The sequence below is a fragment of the Scylla paramamosain genome, chromosome 3, assembly GCF_035594125.1.
Source record: "Scylla paramamosain isolate STU-SP2022 chromosome 3, ASM3559412v1, whole genome shotgun sequence".
NCBI classification, from domain to species: Eukaryota; Metazoa; Arthropoda; class Malacostraca; order Decapoda; family Portunidae; genus Scylla; species Scylla paramamosain.
In genome coordinates, this window is record NC_087153.1 from 16724963 (window position 1) to 16745000 (window position 20038).

Genomic DNA, 20038 nt, shown 5'->3' on the forward strand with positions numbered 1-20038 from the left:
TTTATTAAAAGAGGAGTAGGATTTGACATGATGTTTTATGTTTGGTATGATAGGTTTGTATGGTGTATAAAGATTTACTTAATTACAGAATATTTATGGTAATTGATGTGATGCTGATATCATGTGTTTTTTTTTAACTAAACATTAATTGCAATGATTGAATATTAGTTGTGTTTATGAATTTGATATTGTCTGTGTTCTTGCACAATGATTGCATTGATAATAAATACATAGATGAAATATAAAGTGACACCAAATAACTTTGAATGAACTGAAGATGAATGTGTGTGAGAAATTTTGACTCATAAGAAATGTAAATAGTTAATAGTTATTAATTAAAATACAAAAATGTTGGTGAATTTTTCTGCAGCCTTTAAATACAAAATCCATGCAACATCTCGGTCTACACCACTTGCAATTTTCTGTCACACAGCAGCACAATATTATTATCTTGGCTTCTTATCTGATTATTTGTCAACATCAGGAAATAGTTCTCCAATTAATTTCAAACTATAGAAAACATAATTTACTTCTCCATTTGATTACCTTCCACTAATTCCACAACTTCAGCATTAACCACTTGTACTTTCCAATCTCCAAATTCAACATTGCAACAGACACTATCCAGTCCTTCACTAATATTTTTTAATAAATCCCAAGTAATACTTATAACTTGAAACTTTGTTCACTACTGTTTAACACTTGAACAGCAAGTTCAACAATACTATACTAACCTCTTTCTTATCTTTGTTAAGGTTAAGAGCTTGATTCCACCTTTCTTGCTGTTCCTCCCACTGCAGCCTTTTCTTCATTTTCTCGTCTTCCTTTTCCTTGTTCTTCTCCGTAGTTTTGGCAGTCAACTGGGATCCTCTTATATTTGTTGATATATTTCTATCCTCCTCTTCCTTATGCTTTATGATATCTGATGAGCAGATGCCATCTATGGATTTATTAGCTACTTTTGTGCCAAGCTTTCTTGTACCAAGACGTTCTCCAAGCTTTTCTCTTGGCTTTTTCATACCTATTTTGGACTGTCTAATTGGTTTGGGATTTGAGTTTGAAGTAAAGGGGTTAATTTCATCAGGTTTTTCTAGTATGGGCTTTGAGTCTGATGTAAGGGGCTCAACCTCATCAGCTTTGTTTTCTGGTATGGGCTTTGAGTATGATGTAAGGGACTCAACTTCATCCGCTGCGCTTTCTGTCTTTAAGTTTTCTGATGAAGCCGTTTGTGATAACACATTTTGTTTGCATTTTGCATCTTCAGACTTTTCTTCTGAGGCCTCAATTAGCTCTTCTGATTGCACTTCATAATTTTGTTTATGTTCCTCTGGATGAAACTCATCATCCTTTCCCTTTTTACTTTCAGGTGTAGATTTTTCTTTTCTGAGTTCTTCTACACATGAGTAACTCTTTTCACAAACTTCCTGAGTATTATTATCTTCAATACATCTACCAACTTCCAGCTGCTTTAAAGGTCTTTCTTTTATGCTTTCATCATCCTTAATGCATGACACAAACATAGAACTATTTTCATCTTCACTTATGCCTAATAAATCCACAGGGTGAGACTTTTCAGATTCTTTATTTATTTGAGTCCTCTCACTATTATCTTCCCTATTCTTATTAGTGTCCACATCATCTTCTACATCTGAAGTATCGGTGTTGGGTTCTTTCTTTGATGCTTCACTCTGTGCTTCATCTTCCTCTGTTTCATACACTCTCTTACAAGGAGCAGCATGCACGGGTGGAGGTTGTTCAAGTACAGTACTCTTTAATTTACACTCCAAATCCTCTAAGTCTGATCCCTCGTCTGCAGACTGAAATTCATCTTCACTTTCTGAAGACATGGTTCTGAAATATATTGACATGTAACTAATTATTACTATTATAGAAAAAATAACTAATAAAAAATATAATAATAATAATAATAATAATAATAATAATAATAATAATAATAATAATAATAATAATAATAATAACAATAATGATAACAATAATGATGATGATGATAATAATAATAATAATAATAATAATAATAATAATAATAATAATAATAACAATAATAATAATAATAATAATAATAAAAATAATAATATCTTTTCATAAAATTTTAACAAACATGTGAATTTTACAATCACTGTTAATTTAATTACTTTCTCCACGATACTGGGCAGTTGATTTTTCTAACAAGTCCTTGTCCCATACAAGAGTGAAACTCACATATGTTACAGGTGACTTTGTGCCCTTCCCATAAAGGTAAAAATCTTCACAAGACAGTATCTAGTGTGGATGCAACACCTCCAAGAATGTGCCAAGGTTTCACAAATTTTCTAAGTGCAGCCAGCTCCTCACCATTTGAGAGATGATATAGAAATGACTTTCCATTGTTTTTAACTAGGAATTGTGGGTAGCAGCATAATACAATTTGTTAGTGTGCAAATCAAGCACCACCATTGCTAAGACCATCAATTACAAGTTTCCAACAAAGGTTCACTTATAGGGTTACTTTGAGAGAATTGTCAGGCATTGAGCAATAAGCTAACCATCACAATTATTTTCCCTTGTTTTATGAAGGCTATTATTTGTTCTATGGTAACTTTGTAGACACTCATTAAAAGGAGAGTGAAGATCCATTGAATCTTGTAGTGAAACATGGCTTACTGCCTGAGAAAAAAAAATGTGCAAGTGTGGAAAAGAATGTCATTTAGATATGTGCGTAAAGGCATTTAGGTGTGACAACTTTTTCCATGTATGTCCAAATCTGGCCTAATTTGGATTCCCCTACCCTAAATTCTTGCTTTTCCACCAGGTCCCCAAGTTTGTTTGAAGGATAAGGGAGATGGGGGAGGCAAACCTATTATAAAGAATTACCATACTGGGCTATACTGCAACCACTCAGAGTGAAACAAGGAAGACATATCTGGATTGGCAAGATCCCTAGTAGGTTAGTGGCTGCACAGGGTTAGATGCCATACAGGGACTAGTTGCCCTGCTGGGTATTGAGGTTAGCCCTGCAGGGTTACAACACAGGTTAGGTTTGGTTCGGCTTTCTTTTCCACCTGAAATTGCTGCTTTTGGCTTTGGATGAAGGAATAAAATAAATGATTGCAGAAAGAATAACATTAATTCAAAACACATTTTAATCTAACACACACACACACACACACACACACACACACACACACACACATAAAAGTTTCATCCATCAGTATGAGACGGATGTGGTTCCCGACACATACTAAGAGAAGAGAAAAGAAAAAAGAAAAAAAAAAAAAGAACGTGGGATGACAGCAGCGGATGATGGCTCACAACTTTCATTCTGGTGCTGAAAGCTTCCCTGGAAACAAAGGTCACCATGATGTCACTTCACACACTGACCATCAAAACTCACAGTGTGGTAGCAGGGCCTCCTCTCTGAAACGAAATGTGTATTGCGTCTTAGGAGTGTGACTCAAGCCTGGTAAGAGTTACAGCTTTCCCCAGCTGAGCAGCACACGTCACCCACGTCACTCCCACTCCCAGTGTTTGGGTAAGACCGTAAGAGTTTTGTGTTTGCAACGGGGAGCTTTTGACAGCAACAATATTTGACAGACTGCTCTATATCGCTGTATTTACCACTAACTAGCGCTAACTTTGTATAGAGAGAATGTTCTAGGTATGTTATTTGAGTACATGGTAAAAAAAAAATATATAGAATCTCACTTATGTAGCGTAATAGTTATATTTCAAATTACATGTATTTTTTTGTTATGAAGTTCGTGGAGAAAAACAAAAAAAGAGGAGTGACCGTGGTCCTAGAGAAAGGTGCGACACCACCGAACAAGCACTCAAGCACACGGGTAGACCGGACAGGTTTCAGCCCAGCAAACTGCAGCCACGCACAAGCCTCATTCAACAGCTATGGTAATGACAGTGTATTAATAAATGACAACCAGACAACAGCCAAATACTAGTATAATCTCCCTTTCTACAGTGTGCGTGTGTTCTACTCAGCTGCAAAATCGACCCCAGTTATAACATGTAACATATGACACACAATAAATTTAAAGGAATGATTGATTTATTCATTTACTTATATATTTAATCGTAAAGGTTAAGCTGAAGCAGAATCATACTACACTTTTGCCAGTATCATAGCTTGACAAACTCTGCTTCCTCGGAGAGACTAGATTACAACATACGATTATTTACTCAGACCTTCGTGAACCACCAGCAGGGGCTACCGGCGCTACCTGGCATCACCTTGCCATTCACGGCGAGGGGGAGGGGGTCATGCCGTAGGTTTGAAGAGGCTGTGGGTAACTAGATTAGTGTCCTTGTGGCTGATAAAAAAAAAAAAATGATGTCACGCCTACATTGGACAAACAATCTCATGCTACGTCAGCAGCACAATAACCTTGAGTAAATGGCTTAGTAACAGACTAACAGCAGATACGAGAAACAGTCAGTTCACGGTCGAGGATACGGGAAAGGACGCTGGTTTCAAAGGTAATTGCTTGGTAGCTCAGTAACATCTTTATGCTAGTGTGGGGTATTTCTAATTTTGTCTCCCTCCAGCAAACAAATCACACACATCACGTCAGCCGGGCGTTCAGCCGTGCTTGTTTCAACCAGAGTCCATTTGTACCTTCCCGAGCAGTGACATGGATTTAGTAGTCCCCCCATTTGATATTTCAGCGAGTCGTATTGTAGTGAGTATTGTAGTGTTAAAGATTTCTTGTGGCAATATTTTCCTAACTTTTTTTTTTTTTTTTAGACAAAATGGGTACTTGATACATTTTTAATAAATTACATTTTGTTAATTTTAAGATGATTTTTAAATAATTAAATTCTACAAATCTTAAAATAATCAACTATCTTTTGGGTTAAAATCGTATATTTATTTATTTATTTAACTTTCCCCCTAAGGTAGGAGGGACATTCACAAAATTACTAAAATGGTTTTACTGATGTGTACAAGCTCTTGACTACCACGGAAGTCTTTTAACCGCCAAGTAACAATCTTCTAAGATCAAAGAGTTAAGGGCACTTCAAATTAATCCGAAACCCCGAAACTCGTGGCTGGCAGCTATGCCCGTAGCAGTCCTCGAGCCACTAAGGGAGCGGTTTACCGAATAATGCCATATTTTTCTTCCATTTGTATGGGAGATGTGTTGTTATTCTTTTGTTGTCAGCTTGTCGCTTTGGTTCTGTGTAGCGTATCTCATACCAACAAGACAGTATTAAATTTTATTATCTGATTGCATTAATAATAAATGCTGGTACTGGAGACATTTCTGAAAAATATTGTCACGCGGCTCCGTTTCCTTTTTTTTTTTTTTTTTTTTTTATTTTTTTTTTTTTTATAGTATTATTTTCGTCTCCCATTCCCCAACAGTGTTGGGGGTCTGATGGGAAAGCGGGGTTGAAGGGTGTGGGAAGCCAAATTTGGGAAATTTTAAAAATCTAAGGAGGAAAACACCGCATTTGGAAAAAATCTCCCCAAAAAAGTCAAGAAACAGAATATCTGCCTTCCCCAATATCTCCGCTACGCTGTCTTACCCTTTTGAAATTACTAACCTTGGTAATCTAGGGCTGTGCCCCACACCTTCTGACAGGGGGCTCTGGCTCCCATACCTCCCACTACGCTATCCTAACTGGTAAAATTGAAGTTTAATATGGTACATCCTATTTTCTTTTTCTCCTTCTCTATCCATAAGGATGGAAAAGTGGGTTTTAGGGGAAAGCCAAATTAAGCCAAAGTTGGAAATTCATGAAAAAGTCTGAAGATGAGATGCCATATTTTGAAAAATGGGGAAATTTCCACTCTAACCTAACTTGACAGGACCCCTCTTAAGGACACTAATCTAACCTAACATTACCTAACCTAACTGGGTTGGTTTTGCCCCTTTGGATCCTTATTAAGGACGCTACCCTAACCTAACCTAACTTGGAGGGCCTTCACCCCTCCTGGGCTCCCCTTTAAGGACATTAACCTAATCTAACGTAACTGTATATAATGGGGCATTTGCCACCCCCCGAACTGCCCCTTTAAGGACACTAACCGAACCTAACCAGACCTAAATGTATACCTTAATAGGATGTGGAAGGTCCAGGGTGTGTTTTTTTTTTTTTTTATGTAGGAAGGACACTGACCAAGGGCAACAGAAATCCAATAAATAAAATGCCCACTGAGATGCCAGTCCCATAAAAAAGGGTCAAAGCAGTGGTCAAAAATTGATGAATAAGTGTCTTGAAACCTCCCTCTTGAAGGAATTCAAGTCATAGGAAGTGGAAATACAGAAGCAGGCAAGGAGTTCCAGAGTTTACCAGAGAAAGGGATGAATGATCGAGAATACTGGTTAACTCTTGCGTTAGAGAGGTGGACAGAATGGGGGTGAGAGAAAGAAGAAAGTCTTGTGCAACGAGGCTGTGGGAGGAGGGGAGGCATGCAGTTAGCAAGATCAGAAGAGCAGTTAGCATGAAAATAGCGGTAGAAGACAGCTAGAGATGCAACATTGCGGCAGTGAGAGAGAGGCTGAAGACAGTCAGTTAGAGGAGAGGAGTTGATGAGATGAAAAGCTTTTGATTCCACCCTGTCTAGAAGAGCAGTATGAGTGGAACCCCCCCAGATATGTGAAGCATACTCCTTACATGGACGGATAACGCTCTTGTACAGAGATAGCAGCTGTGGGGGTGAGAAAAACTGGCGGAGACGTCTCAGAACGCCTAACTTCATAGAAGCTGTTTTAGCTAGAGATGAGATGTGAAGTTTCCAGTTCAGATTATAAGTAAAGAACAGACTGAGGATGCTCAGTGTAGAAGAGGGGGACAGTTGAGTGTCATTGAAGAAGAGGGGATAGTTGTCTGGAAGGTTGTGTCGAGTTGATAGACAGAGGAATTGAGTTTTTGAGGCATTGAACAATACAAAGTTTGCCCTGCCCCAATCAGAAATTTTAGAAAGATCAGAAGTCAAGCGTTCTGTGGCTTCCCTGTGTGAAATATTTACTTCCTGAAGGGTTGGATGTCTATGAAAAGACGTGGTTGGTTGACCTCCTCTTTCCCATCCTCAAAGGGTACTAGTGCCACCAATTGCTTAACACAAGATTGATTTCAGCAAAGTGCTGTGCAATCATAAGAAATGTACACCCAAGTTGTCTTGCTTATGGAAATGCATGATAAAATCCCAGTATTTAGATTTGTATCCACTGCACTTGACTGCCATTGTGACACTGAGTAAACTAGCAGGTTTACTTATATGGCTGTCATGTATATATGTGGTGATTGGCTGAAAATAATTGATGTATTAACTGGAAGTAAATGATGTTTAATGACGTTTTAATACATAATTAATAAGAGCTCTCATTGATTGAACAAAAGACATATGAAGGGCATGCACCATTCAATATTGGAAACCAATATACTAACACACACATTACACTGTATCCCTCCAAGTGAGCCTCAATGGCATGGACTTAGAATTTGAAATGCAGCAAGACAGATAAAAAACCACCACACATGTGTGGGGGTTTTTGATGTTGTACAGTGAGGATTCATCACCATGTGTGCATAATTTAGTTGCTCCATGAGGAGCTGTTATGGGTAAGATTATTTGTAAATTAATGTAAATGTGTTGATTCTTGTCAAGAATGTAGTGCTGAAAAGCTGAACGCTCTCTCTCTCTCTCTCTCTCTCTCTCTCTCTCTCTCTCTCTCTCTCTCTCTCTCTCTCTCTCTCTCTCTCTCTCTCTCTCTCTCTCTCTCTCTCTCTCTCTCTCTCTCTCTCTCTCTCTCTCTCTCTCTCTCTCTCTCTCTCTCTCTCTCTCTCTCTCTCTCTCTCTCTCTCTCTGTATATTAATTGTCTGAGTTTCTGCTGGTCATGTAATTTTTATGATGAAGTTGTGATAAATGTTTGCATTATGATATGATACAAGCATAAGACATTGGTTGTTTTCTAGAAGCAAGTTCAAATGTGACCAAGGTTTAGAACCATGGAATTCTGGCATAAGAGTATGTTGGAGGTCTGTGTCACACCACCTACACAGGGCTAATGAGTTAATGACATGTCTGTAGTGGAAATGTGAGCTTCAGGTAATATAAGTGGCAGTAAATTATTTAGTACGGGGACACATCAATGAAATTTATGCCATTTATGTACACCAATTTGAAAATGTTCCGCCACACAGTAGGTGCCTAGGTAAATTGCTATTGTAATGTTGCATTCTGATGTAAATTGAAATGGAATATAACATTTTTAATATATTTAATATCTTTGCAGATAAAATCATGAAGTTTTTAACTACGGAGCAAAAAAAGTTCTATGATGATAATGGCTATGTTGTATTGGACATTCTTACTGATGAAGAAAAATCGGAACTGAGTGAAGACTTTGACCAAATCTTTCAAGCAAAGGATGGAGCAAACTTAGAAGCTACATGGCAAGGCAACTGGAAAACAGACGAGGAGAAGAAGAATGTGATTATTTTGCTGTTGTGATTTTGATTAACTTCTTAATTAATGAATTAATTATTTATTTATTTATTTATCTATTTATTTATTTATTTATTTATTTTTATTTTATTTTTTTTTGCATTGATAATTTAGATTAGCTTGAGATTTAACCAAAGAAATTATTTTAATACACAAGATTATTTATTCTGTATGGATACCAAATATAATATGTGATGTGTCCTTTCATCAGGAAGTGCAGTCCATTCATGGACTTCAGATGTATTCTGCTGCATTCACACGCCTTCTGTTGAATGAGAAGTTGCTGGATGCCTGTGAGGATATCATGGAGACGCCCAACATCCTCCTCCACCACACCAAGGCCCACTCAAAGCCCCCAAACACTGGCTCTCCTTTCCCCATGCATCAGGTGCTGAAAACACTGACTTATCTCTCTTCTCTCACTCACTGCTTTCCTAACATGCATTTATAATGTATAATTTGGTTCATATGGATAAAGATGAAAAGGGTTGTGTAAACAACAAAAATATTTGCTTAATATAGTCCTTTGGAATAGTAGTCTCTTAGACTCATTCAAAACTGCCATTTCAAGGATGAGCTGGAGGGTCTTGGGAGGTTTAGTTATGTTGATCAAGTGCATGGGTTTATAATGTTGATGGAAGGCCTTTTTGTAAGGAATAGGGCATCTATGAAGGTAGGCACAAAAGAGCCTGGAGAATATATTCCAGTAAAGGTTGATTTTTGATGGGCATGTCAACATTGTAGTTAAGTTTTTATATACTTATTGGGGAATTCATGATTGATTTTTTTGTTTTTTTTTTTGTTTTTTTTTTTGTTTTTGTTTTTGTTTAACAGGACTACCACTACTTCCCCTTCAAGAATGATTCCATGATAGCAGTCTTTATAAGCCTGGATGCCTCTGATCCTGGCAACGGTGGGCTGTGTGTGTACCCTGGTTCCCACAAGCTGGGTCCGCAGGAGGATGTCAGCAATGTTACAAGCTATCACTACCTGAACCAGGAAAAGTTTCCAATTGAGAAGGCCACTCCTCTAACCTTGAAGAAGGGACAGGTTAGTTCATATGTCCTTTTTGTCTTTGCTAATATATATATATATATATATATATATATATATATATATATATATATATATATATATATATATATATATATATATATATATATATGAATAGAAAGTAAAAAAAAAATTATCATCCCAATGCTGTTATGCAAGAGAAAACTCATATTTTGATTGACCTGTGAGCTGCTTAAGTATTTTTCTTACTGACAATTTACTATACCTTTTTCAGCTATTTTCTATCCACTTGATTTATAGATATGAATTTTCATAATTGTGATTTGCTGCATCTTTTACATAAGTGTCTTGCACAGAACCAAGAGAGCAACAAAGTATTTTGCATATGAACAGAAATTGCTTTCCCTTATAAACAGAAATGGTGAGTTATAAAGTGAATGTAAGATAAATGAGAAGTGTAATGAAAATGAAAGCAAGAAAGTATTTATTTAGGCTATCATTTTCATTGGAAATGTTGGCTTGCTATGTTTGTATGTAGAGAGATAAGAGAGGAACACTCATACCTATACACATTACTATCATTTCTTGATGAAATCCTCATTCATCAGCTTCTCAGAGTATTCCATCTTTCCTCTCTTGAGTTTCCTGTAACATTTTTCTGTCAACACCTTTATTCAATCTCCTGATCATTGCTCCTGTCCTTGCATTCCAATTTTACACTGTCCATTATTCTTATTTCTCACACCTCTTACTTTGCTATCCCTTTCTTTCTTGGTTATTTCAACACTGTGTTCCACAGTATTCAGTGGACTCATGAAAACTATTTTAGACTTTATAACATTAGAGGTGGTGTAGTAACCTTAAAAAAAAATATTTAGCAAGATAGAATCAGTAAATGAACCAAATTAAAGAAGCAAGAAAGCTGATACATATCAAATAAAGAAAAAGTAAGCCACCTACCCCCAGTCTGCTTAAACCAACTCTTGTTTTCCAGATTGTGGTCTTTTCATACCTCCTGATCCATGGCTCCTACTACAACACCTCCTCTGATCGTGTCCGTCGTATGCACCTGATACAGTTGATGTCAGGTGAGGATGTGCCTCTGGCCATGATGCACCTGTCAGATTGCCAGGGGATGGTGCTGCGAGGCCGGTGCTTCACCAGGGAAGCTGACATCAAGAAGAGACACCGGAAGTTCATGGAGGAGCAGATAGCAGCACAGAGTGGAATGTGATCCCTGCAAGGAGTCTACTTGGAGCTTTATTAGATATCGTTTGTAAGTACAGTTTTTAGCTGTTTAGGTAGAACTGTTTAATCTTATTTTGTTGTTGATTCAGAGTTTATTGATTTGGTTTGTTGGTATTTTTGGTATTTTACTGACTGGGGTTTTTAAAACAAGTATTCTGAAAGAATGATGTCCTATTTGTATTCCAGGTATGGCTGGTAATTTATCATAAACAAGCTAAATATTTCAATCAATTTGGCAATACAAATTTATATGAAATGCCTCTTTCTATAATTAAGGAACTGGAAATTAAGTTATGTATTCTAATAAAAGATATTTATATTTGGCAGAGTTTTCACCTTTGTAATTTAGTTGTGATAAATAAGTTTACAAAAAATTGTAAAATATAGACACAGAAAAGCCCCACTTAAGTTCTGTTTAACATTTTTCATTAGTGAAGATAAAATTATAGTTGTATTTTCAATATAAGCTGTGGCCATTTATAAAATTGCATTGCATTCTTTCACCTACGTTTTTTTAAGGTTGTTAAGGATATTCATGTATTATCTGCATATTTTCTAACAAACACTTATACACACAGACAATCAGTGCAGTTGTTGAATCCCTTTTTGGAGTCTTGACCCCTTCCTTAGTCTGTTCTGGGAGGCAGGTTCACAAAATATGCTACTGGTAAACACTTTAGCTACTAACACTTGTATAAGTGCTACACATTGCATGTACCACTAAAGGTGGAATTTAGTATTAATAATTAGTACAAAGGTGAAAAAAAAAATGTTCCTTACATGACATATTTTGTTGTTATTACTGCCATTGTTGCCATTGATATTTTTATTATATTTATATTTATTATTATTTCTTTTTTTTATCTAACTTGCAATTTTATTATCATGCAGTTTTAATAGTGCCATATAAAATGTCCCAACACCTCATAATCTTTCTTAATTGCCACTTACAGTTTCCTAACTGCCATGATGAGGTAATTTCATTTTTCTGATTTTGTCATAATGCTTTTTAAAGTCTGCAGTAATATAGCAATTAAGTATATCTTATTAGGAAGTAGACACTCACCAGAATAGATGCAGTTGATATCTAAACGCAGTCAGTTCCCACATAAGAAATAAGTTTTTAACATTTGTATCAGTAATATATTAGATATATTACTTTAAAGAACACAAGAATATCAGATTGTTTGATATATTATTATTATTATTATTTTTTTTTTTTTTGCAGACTTGAGTACAACTAGTACTTGTTCAAATAAAAATAAAAATGTAATTTTCAAAGTACACATCTGTGAAATATGTACTTACCTTTGCTTATCATTGAAACTCTGAAGTTTAATGAAACATATGGGTATCAGCCAGATGAAGGTAAGTGATGGTTAGGAAATAAAAGATACAGTTGCTACCTGACATCCAGATTTTTTGAGTTTCCAGCTGCCAAACATCAAGTATGAAAAGATGGCAGGATTAAAGGTCATAATTGCTTCAATGCTCAGGATGCATGATGAACTAGTTGCTGAGAAATTGTGTGAGGATGTATAACATTAAAATGTAAATGACCTGGCAGAGATGTGTAAAGAAATGAGGGATGGTAAAGGAGCAATGAGTGTCTAAGCTTGATGAGAAGTGTAATTTTTTGCTAGATATATGTAGACTGTTTCAAGATCATGAAGATTGTAAGAAATGACATTTGGTTGTTAATAATTCAGAAAAAAAATTAAAGTGAGGAAAGGCAATGGAATCACTAAAGCTCATTAATATAATAAATGAGCTTGAAATCATGTGAACAATGCATAGTGATATTTTTTCAATACATGAGAGAGCAAAATAACAATAAGATGTCTTAGATGGTACAGTAGTTATGGTTACATTGCTTCAGAAAATCCAAAGAGAAATAGGTTATACAAGTTTTTAGAGAGAGGTGAAGGATTATATATGTTTTTATCCTCAGGGGAAAAGATAAAAAATGAATAAATAAAAAGAAATGAAAATAGAAAAAATAGAAATAATTAAAATGAAATAGATACAAATGAAAATAAATTAATATGCAAATATGAATAAATAGATAAAATTGATAAAATAGATGAATAAAATAAATATAAATCAATCAATAAATAACATGAAAGAAATTTAGGTGTGCTAAACTAGCTTTCAGTTTGCTTTGTTGTGTTGACTTCAGGTCATGTCATACCAATACTGCAGAGGAACTTTTGGCTAATTGTTGAGGCACAAAGCTTCACTTCTGGGACAAGATGTGGAGATGGAAGCTGTAGTGGAACTTGTAATGAGATAAGGTTTACTCACACTGTTCATGATATATCATAAGTTGTGGATGTTGTGTTGTTCACTTATAGTAGATTACACCTCCATGTGTGCTATCAGTATGATTTCATAGTCATGTTTCTTATACTATATTGGCATAGCACTAGCAATACCACCTTGCCAGCAACATTTTGACAATACACAAGAATTCATGAACAGGATGGAGGAACACACAACAGAACTATGATGCAATCTTAGGAACATTTTAGCTTTACCGATATAGCAACTGATGGCTTGCTCAAGGTCACACTGCTTGCCACTTCAAGGTTAAGAGTGTAATTGTGCAAGAGTTGTAGATGTACATATGTTATTGCTTGGATAACTTTGCATTTTTCTAACATTGTATGGCAGCAGTCCAGGCATCATTTTTCTCTCCCTCCCGTGTGTTACATCCTGTAGCCACATTCATGATATAGTTGGTTGATGGATTTATTTATTTATACACTTATTTGATTATTTTTGTCATTTTCACGTAGGAATGTGCCTTGCATGTTGTGAATTAATCCAGTCCTGGAGAGTCACATTTTATCTCTTCAGTTTCATGTGTTGTGGTGTGACGTGTTTTAGTTACAGCTGGCACTGCTAAAGTTTTTATTTTTTATTTATTTATTTTTTCTTTCAGCTATTCTCATGTGGTAAGTAAACACAAAGATTTTTATTTACTTATTTTTATCTAGATATTTCATTAACCACCTCTCTCTCTCTCTCTCTCTCTCTCTCTCTCTCTCTCTCCTCTCTCTCTCTCTCTCTCCACAATATTTCTCAGTATTTTACTTGCATTGTAAAACTAGCATATTTATACACTCATTTATATTTTTTCCTTGTTTGTGATAAAAAAAAAAACATGTATGTGTGAATCAGATAAGCAAGTTTGAGATACAGTCATACATTGGGGTATATTGGACTGTTGTGCTCTGGCATATGGAATTGCATCCACCATTCCCCCCCCATCCACACACACACACACACACACACACATGTCATACACCTGCCATTCAAATTTATGTAATAATTGGACACCAAAATTTCCTCTTGTCGTAAATATTTTTCTCTCACTCATTCACTTTTGTTGCTTCATCCATATTATCTTCTAATATATAAAGGTTCCATGGACAAATTGCAATTAACCTTACAATTTTCAACATTAAGGATTGTTTAGTATTAGGCATTCTTTGTTAGATTGGTATAACCTATATGGTGCATCTAAAATTGAGTGTGTTATCTAGATGTGTATAAAGAGTGTAACATATTACGTAACTATAATTTTGAAGCAACACAAAAAGTTTTGATAATAGTTTGAAGTGGGATAATATCTACATTATCTGTGATTGAAACTGAAGCACAATGATACTGTGTTGGCTAATGCTGCAGACCGCTGCTGCTGCTGCTTCTGCTGCTTCGATTGCCACTTTTATCCAAGCTTGTTGCTCATGTAGAATTCCGTAACTTCGGATGAAGCACAAATGTTTATCATCAAAGTCTCCTGGTTCACATCCATAATATTAACTAAGTCACCCATCCTTCTGGGAAACCGCATTTAAGACATGCAACACAATAATTGGCCTGCATGGCCAAACAGGTGGAGGGAGGACGGCCGATGTGTAGCTTAGCGCGACGCGTTCGCCCTAACGCGAGATCCCGTTTTCTGAGACGCGTGATGGCAGCAGATCAATGGAAGCGACAGTGTACCCTCAGCCGCTGCCGGCGCCACAACTCTGCGGTCTCCGCTGTCCTGCTTTCACGTACTAAAGGCATAGCGCAAGACCATCACGATGGCTCTTGTAAGTACACATTTCTTGTGGTCCCTTATCATGTCTGAATCCCTATGACATGAATAATTTTTTTTGTTGGAAGGGTAGAATGAACAGTATTCGCCTACGGCGCTGTGACGTAGGTTAGCTGCCAGTAAAGGTCCCGTAGTAATTTAATTACAAAAGAAATGTTTTTTTTTTAAAGCTTTCACATATGTGTGGCAAACTACTTATGGACGGTTATAAGTTCAGGGATATGTAAAGACAAAACAACACCTTTTACTGTTAGGCAAAGCATGGCCGTTGACCCTGCTGGAGGAGGGGGGGTAAAAGACGGGGGAAGTGGATTGTTACCCGCCCGGTCAGCACTGCTCCCCGGTACATGTAAGGCGGGACCGGTGTTCAGTAAATTAATATTCTAGGAGGTTTGATAATAAGGATTTTTTTTTTTTTATTGTATGATATATTTTTTTCTTCTGACCGTCGCTAAGCAGTGCGAGGTCCACCGTGCTGATGCAGGTGGTGCCCAGCCAGCCAAGCCGCCTCAGCCACTTGTATGTGCAGCACCAGCCAGGCGGACTGTGAGTGGCTGGCTGACCTCTCCATGTGGCCCTTGTTGCTTGTGCCCGCTGATTGGTGGCACGTGTTACCCCCATCGTTACAGTCCTCAGTCCACACACACCCTGCTTTGTTGTGGCGTCCCTTTCACGATGGGAATGACGAGTAGAACGAAAATATAATAATGATGCTAGTAATAATATGGTGGCTATGAAAATTATAAATAACAGAGAGAGAGAGAGAGAGAGAGAGAGAGAGAGAGAGAGAGAGAGAGAGGGGAGAGAGAGTTTATGTATAGCTAACGCGTCACTATTTATATAACGGCGCTTCAAAGGCTAAGATCATTCGTCATCGGCCCACTGAAGCGAAAGGCCAGCGCAAGGTATATTCTCTCTCTCTCTCTCTCTCTCTCTCTCTCTCTCTCTCTCTCTCTCTCTCTCTCTCTCTCTCTCTCTCTCTCTCTCTCTCTCTCTCCCTACAGCGAGGCAGCCTCCAGCGTGTGGGGGGTCACGAGTGATAATTGATAATTCAGCTCCCCAACCCTATCCCCCTCTCCCTCCCTCGATGGGAAAAATTATGGAGGAACCCTGAAGGGATGACAGTATTATTACCTCTTTTTTTTCGGAGGCGGATGAACGGTTTTTCATCAGTTTGCACTCACACACACACACACACACACACACACACACACACACACACACACACACACACACACACACACACACACACACACACACACACACACACACACACACACACACACACGGGCGCGTTCGCTGAAAAAAGAAAAAAAAGTTTGTGCTACGGAGAAACAGCACGCATACCTATATTTGAACCAGGATCATCCAGTGCACTTTATTATTATTATTATTATTATTATTATTATTATTATTATTATTATCATTATTATTATTATTACTATTATTATTATTATTATTATCATCATCATCATCATCATCATCATCATCATTATTATTATTATTATTATTATTATTATTATTATTATTATTATTATTATTATTATTATTATATTAATATCTAGTATTCTGCAGTCTCGATGCATAAATATTTTCAGCGTGTCATAATATTTTAACCCGAACGTAAAAAAAAAAAAAGCTTCATTATATCTCTAATTACTTACCTGCTCGGAATTGCATGATAAAGTGTCTAAATTAAGTGCATACTGCCAATTCTTAAATGAGCTCGGGAGGATAAAAAGAAAAAAAACTATATATAAAAAGAAAACATCCAAGCGGCACTGATGACTCGCTCCAGAGTTGGGCGGGGTGACAAGGGTGCTGTGGGACTTCCTCAGGTGCTGTCGTGACCTTGGCGGAACACAGCGGCACCCTCAGATCCCCTTAAGCGTGTACGTAAACATCGCCTTCACACTCTGCTGCTTCACTATGTACTGATACAAACGTGCCCACAAATATTCCTTGCCATGCTTTCTACTTCGGCTCGTTGAATAAATATATGCGTTTCATTTTTTCGTAGTCTTTGCAGTAAGTGATTAGTTGTTTATTCATGTGTGCTTACGTTACTTAATATAGAAATGTGGCCCTTATGTACAGTATTACATTAAAGAAGGAGAAAAAAGAAGAAGAAGAAGAAAGAGAGAAATAATTTTACACGCAGCATGTTTTTTATAATGAATACGGTAAAATTTTGTTGAGCGATTTTTTTTTTCTATACCGCGTCATATGCATATTAAATTAATTTTGAAACGTAGTCATTTGATTTCATTATCTAAGAATGCATTTTAAACGATCTATACGTTCTCAAGAAAGTTACGGCCGTCTCTCTTGTATATACATAAATATTTCTAGTAACAGAGGTGAAGCAAGCAAACACTTACGATACCTTTCAGTTATCGTAAATTACCACATCAGTGAAATGTCGTTGAATTTGATAATAATTTTGCTTCAACACTTTGGCTTTACATCTAATGCACAACGTATCTTTGGTAATTGCTATGTACCAGTATTCCTTTAACCGTCTCGTTGAAACATTCATCCTGTGGAAGTTGCTCACACATTGTCTGTTCTAGTTCATTTACTAGCGGACTCTTGCTGTCTCAGTTCCGATCACACTTCCTTCGTGTGTGGGAGAGCAACTTCTATTCCAGAGCGTTACTTTGTGAATGTGACATGTTTGCTTCGGTGATTTAGAGGTGCTGTTAGTCAGTTGTGCTTGCCAAAGTTGGCCCACGCTGCTGTAGATTACCTTGGTAGATACGAAGATTGGTTGGCGAAGCTTCAAAGTTCATAGGCTCGATATCATATCCATTTAAAGACTGAGAAAAGACTGTTATGATCTGATTATCGTAAAATAATCATACTTTTTGTAATCCTTTATTGTTGAATGCATTGGTTAACCGCATGAACGGAAAAGCTTGTAATACATAAGAACTACAACGTCAATTGTTACTGTTCTATTCCTTGTAATGAACTGCCTCGTTTCTCTGTGGTCACCATAACACCTGGTGGGCTTAATGATGTGACTGACGCATATCCCCCACCTGCTTTATTGCTGGCGGGGGAGAGGGAGGGAAGTGGACTGTAAAATAAACCATACCATCTATTTGAACCACAGAATGATGGGCGATAGCGTTGCTTCATCCCCCCGGCGCCTAAACCTCGCTATACTTTGCTAAACTTATTTTATCTCGCAGAGTACGTAATTGGACCACTTTGCATTTTATGAAACAATAAATGCAAACCTTCCCACCTAATTATGATTGCACTGCGAGATAACATTGTGTCGGAGAGAACGTTAAGAAAAAAAGTAACACAAAAAAAATTGCAAAGGAAATTGAACGCGCCTGAAATGACTTCCAGTAGAGACTTTAGATTAAGTTCCCAAGTAGAGCACGAGGAGCATGGTGGCGGTGATGCTGATGGTTGACAGCAGCAGTGGTGACTAGGAAAGCAGTTCAAGCTGTCCTTATTGTGGGGGTGCTGGGTATGGCAGTGAAAAATGTTGATATAGTGGTAATGGTGGTGGCGGCGGTGTTGATGATGGCAGCGAGGGCAGTGGCGGTGACTGAAGTAAGTGCATGATACAGGTGGGTGTCGTGATGTTGCTGTTTGTGGTGACGGTGATGGTAGTAGTGGTATTGGTTGTGTGGCACGTAAGGTAATGGTGGTGGGGGTGGTGGTGGTGGTGGTGACGTGGAGGGTAGCAGTAATGGTGGTGGTGATGTGAGAAATAAAATAATGTTGATGGAGGTGATGGCAATGGTAAAACGGGAGACAGTGGTGGTGGGGATGACGTGGAAGGTAGTGCTGGTGGTGGTGGTGATGCAGCCTCCAGCGGATGGTTTCTATTAGGCGCGGTAGCAACAGCAGCAGCAGCGACAACAACAACAACAACAACAGCAGCAGCAGGGCCATGAAGTGTTGGGGGCAAGGGAGGCTTGGGCAGGGCGGCAGGAGGGGGAGCCGTTGTCCAAGGCCCGGCTGCTCATTAACTCATTAATTTTCTAACTGCCTCATCACAGTTGCTTTTTTCCTTCACTAACATCACGGGCCTTGTATACGTCCAGATTGCACGCCATCTCATCGCGGCGGAAAGATGGAGTTTTGTCGCCTTTTCTTGGTTTCTTCACGGGCGTGTTGACAAGTAATTTAGGCATGCGAGACTGGGAGGCAAAGTTACTGAAGTTCATCGTGAAGAGCAAACCCAATATTGTGTTCAGAATGGCAAACCTTCTGAGAGAGAGAGAGAGAGAGAGAGAGAGAGAGAGAGAGAGAGAGAGAGAGAGAGGAGAGAGAGAGAGAGAGAGATTGTAGGATTTAGTGACAAGATTAGAGATTTGTTCTGATGATATTTTCTTTTCTCGTGCAGCATGCGATGGTGGCTGTGATTGTTGTGATTAGCCATGCTTTCCTTTCCAAGTCAGATGGACCTGGATTTGAACCACAATTAAAATTAAAAAGGGGTAAAAAAATAGTTGTTAGTTTAGATTCTATATGAAATGTATTAATCGTGAATTTAGTAAGCGTTCCACGAATTACATATATTTAGTGTTGTGTTTGGATTCGCGACTAGTTTATCAAGCTTTCACATGCTAACACATAAAAACCCATGTAGTGCTGTACTTATATCTGCGCTGAATGGCTCACGTCCCACATGGGAGCACCAGCCGCGGCCAAGGAAGGCTTAGAATACTCAGGTCTTCCGGGCTCATCTAGTTAGCTGGGTGGCAGCAGGCGTTTGTCGGTTTTCCCCCTCACAGCTGCCGCGCGTCACCCTCACCCTCATGCACGCCACTGTTCAACTCTCGAGAATCCTTTGCGTGCACGGAGCGTGGGGTATAGGGAAAGAAGAAGAAAACAAAAGCATGTTATCATCATTCTCATCTAAACTAAGTTGGAAAATAAAGGTTTATCATTGTCCTTATCACCACTGCCGTCGTCATTTTTATCAAAGTTTAACATCCTTGGTAAATTACTCGTACACAGGATGGGACTGGTGGTGGTGTGAGGTTCAAGCGAGGGCAGCAGGCTCTAAATACCTCAGGAACTAAACCGACCCGCTTTCTGTGAAGACGTGCGTCTGTTTTCATTTGAAACCTCCATTTACTTTCTTTAACAATACTTCTTCCGATATAATCCTTAGAGAGAGAGAGAGAGAGAGAGAGAGAGAGAGAGAGAGAGAGAGAGAGAGAGAGAG

General features: G+C 37.8%; 3 protein-coding genes across 9 annotated transcripts in view; 2 read left to right on the plus strand and 1 right to left on the minus strand.

Annotated features, from left to right (window-relative positions):
* Window positions 1-3534, minus strand: part of LOC135091681 (protein FAM114A2-like) — a 20382-nt gene extending 16848 nt beyond the window's left edge. Inside the window, exons 1-2 of one of the 2 annotated variants that reach the window (XM_063989532.1) lie at window positions 3392-3534; window positions 735-1851 (exon numbers count right to left, since the gene is read on the minus strand). In XM_063989532.1, the coding sequence (XP_063845602.1) occupies window positions 735-1847 (1113 nt within the window). In that variant the 5' untranslated portion in view covers window positions 1848-1851; window positions 3392-3534. Of the gene's footprint in view, window positions 1-734; window positions 1852-3378 lie in introns of both variants that reach the window. The other variant, XM_063989542.1, reaches the window with a different exon arrangement.
* Window positions 3427-12011, plus strand: LOC135091689 (probable alpha-ketoglutarate-dependent hypophosphite dioxygenase). Of its 6 annotated transcripts, none has more exons than XM_063989590.1 (6): window positions 3427-3529; window positions 3756-3903; window positions 8257-8453; window positions 8680-8856; window positions 9303-9518; window positions 10477-11660. In XM_063989590.1, exons 3-6 carry the CDS (start codon window positions 8265-8267, stop codon window positions 10714-10716), a joined length of 822 nt encoding a protein of 273 aa, XP_063845660.1. In that variant the 5' UTR covers window positions 3427-3529; window positions 3756-3903; window positions 8257-8264; the 3' UTR covers window positions 10717-11660. The 6 variants fall into 6 exon arrangements, with proteins under 6 accessions (XP_063845660.1, XP_063845670.1, XP_063845650.1 ...); XM_063989600.1 differs by lacking the exons at window positions 3427-3529; window positions 3756-3903 and adding an exon at window positions 4552-4691 and having other exon boundaries at window positions 10477-10758; window positions 10917-12011; XM_063989565.1 differs by lacking the exons at window positions 3427-3529; window positions 3756-3903 and adding an exon at window positions 7563-7581 and having other exon boundaries at window positions 10477-10758; window positions 10917-12011.
* A 2701-nt stretch (window positions 12012-14712) lies between these two features.
* The window catches only part of LOC135091706 (nucleolar and coiled-body phosphoprotein 1-like), a 71385-nt gene continuing 66059 nt past the window's right edge, over window positions 14713-20038 (plus strand). Inside the window, exon 1 of the mRNA XM_063989632.1 lies at window positions 14713-14833. The gene's annotated coding sequence lies outside the window, so the exon portion shown is untranslated. The remainder of the gene's footprint in view (window positions 14834-20038) is intronic.

Bases quoted from the DNA above. Each gene is read 5' to 3' on its own strand.
- LOC135091689 (XM_063989565.1), top strand. The intron at 8,454-8,679 runs GTGATTATTTTG...TCCTTTCATCAG, and splicing joins CAGACGAGGAGAAGAAGAAT to GAAGTGCAGTCCATTCATGG. The intron at 8,857-9,302 runs GTGCTGAAAACA...TTTGTTTAACAG, and splicing joins CTCCTTTCCCCATGCATCAG to GACTACCACTACTTCCCCTT.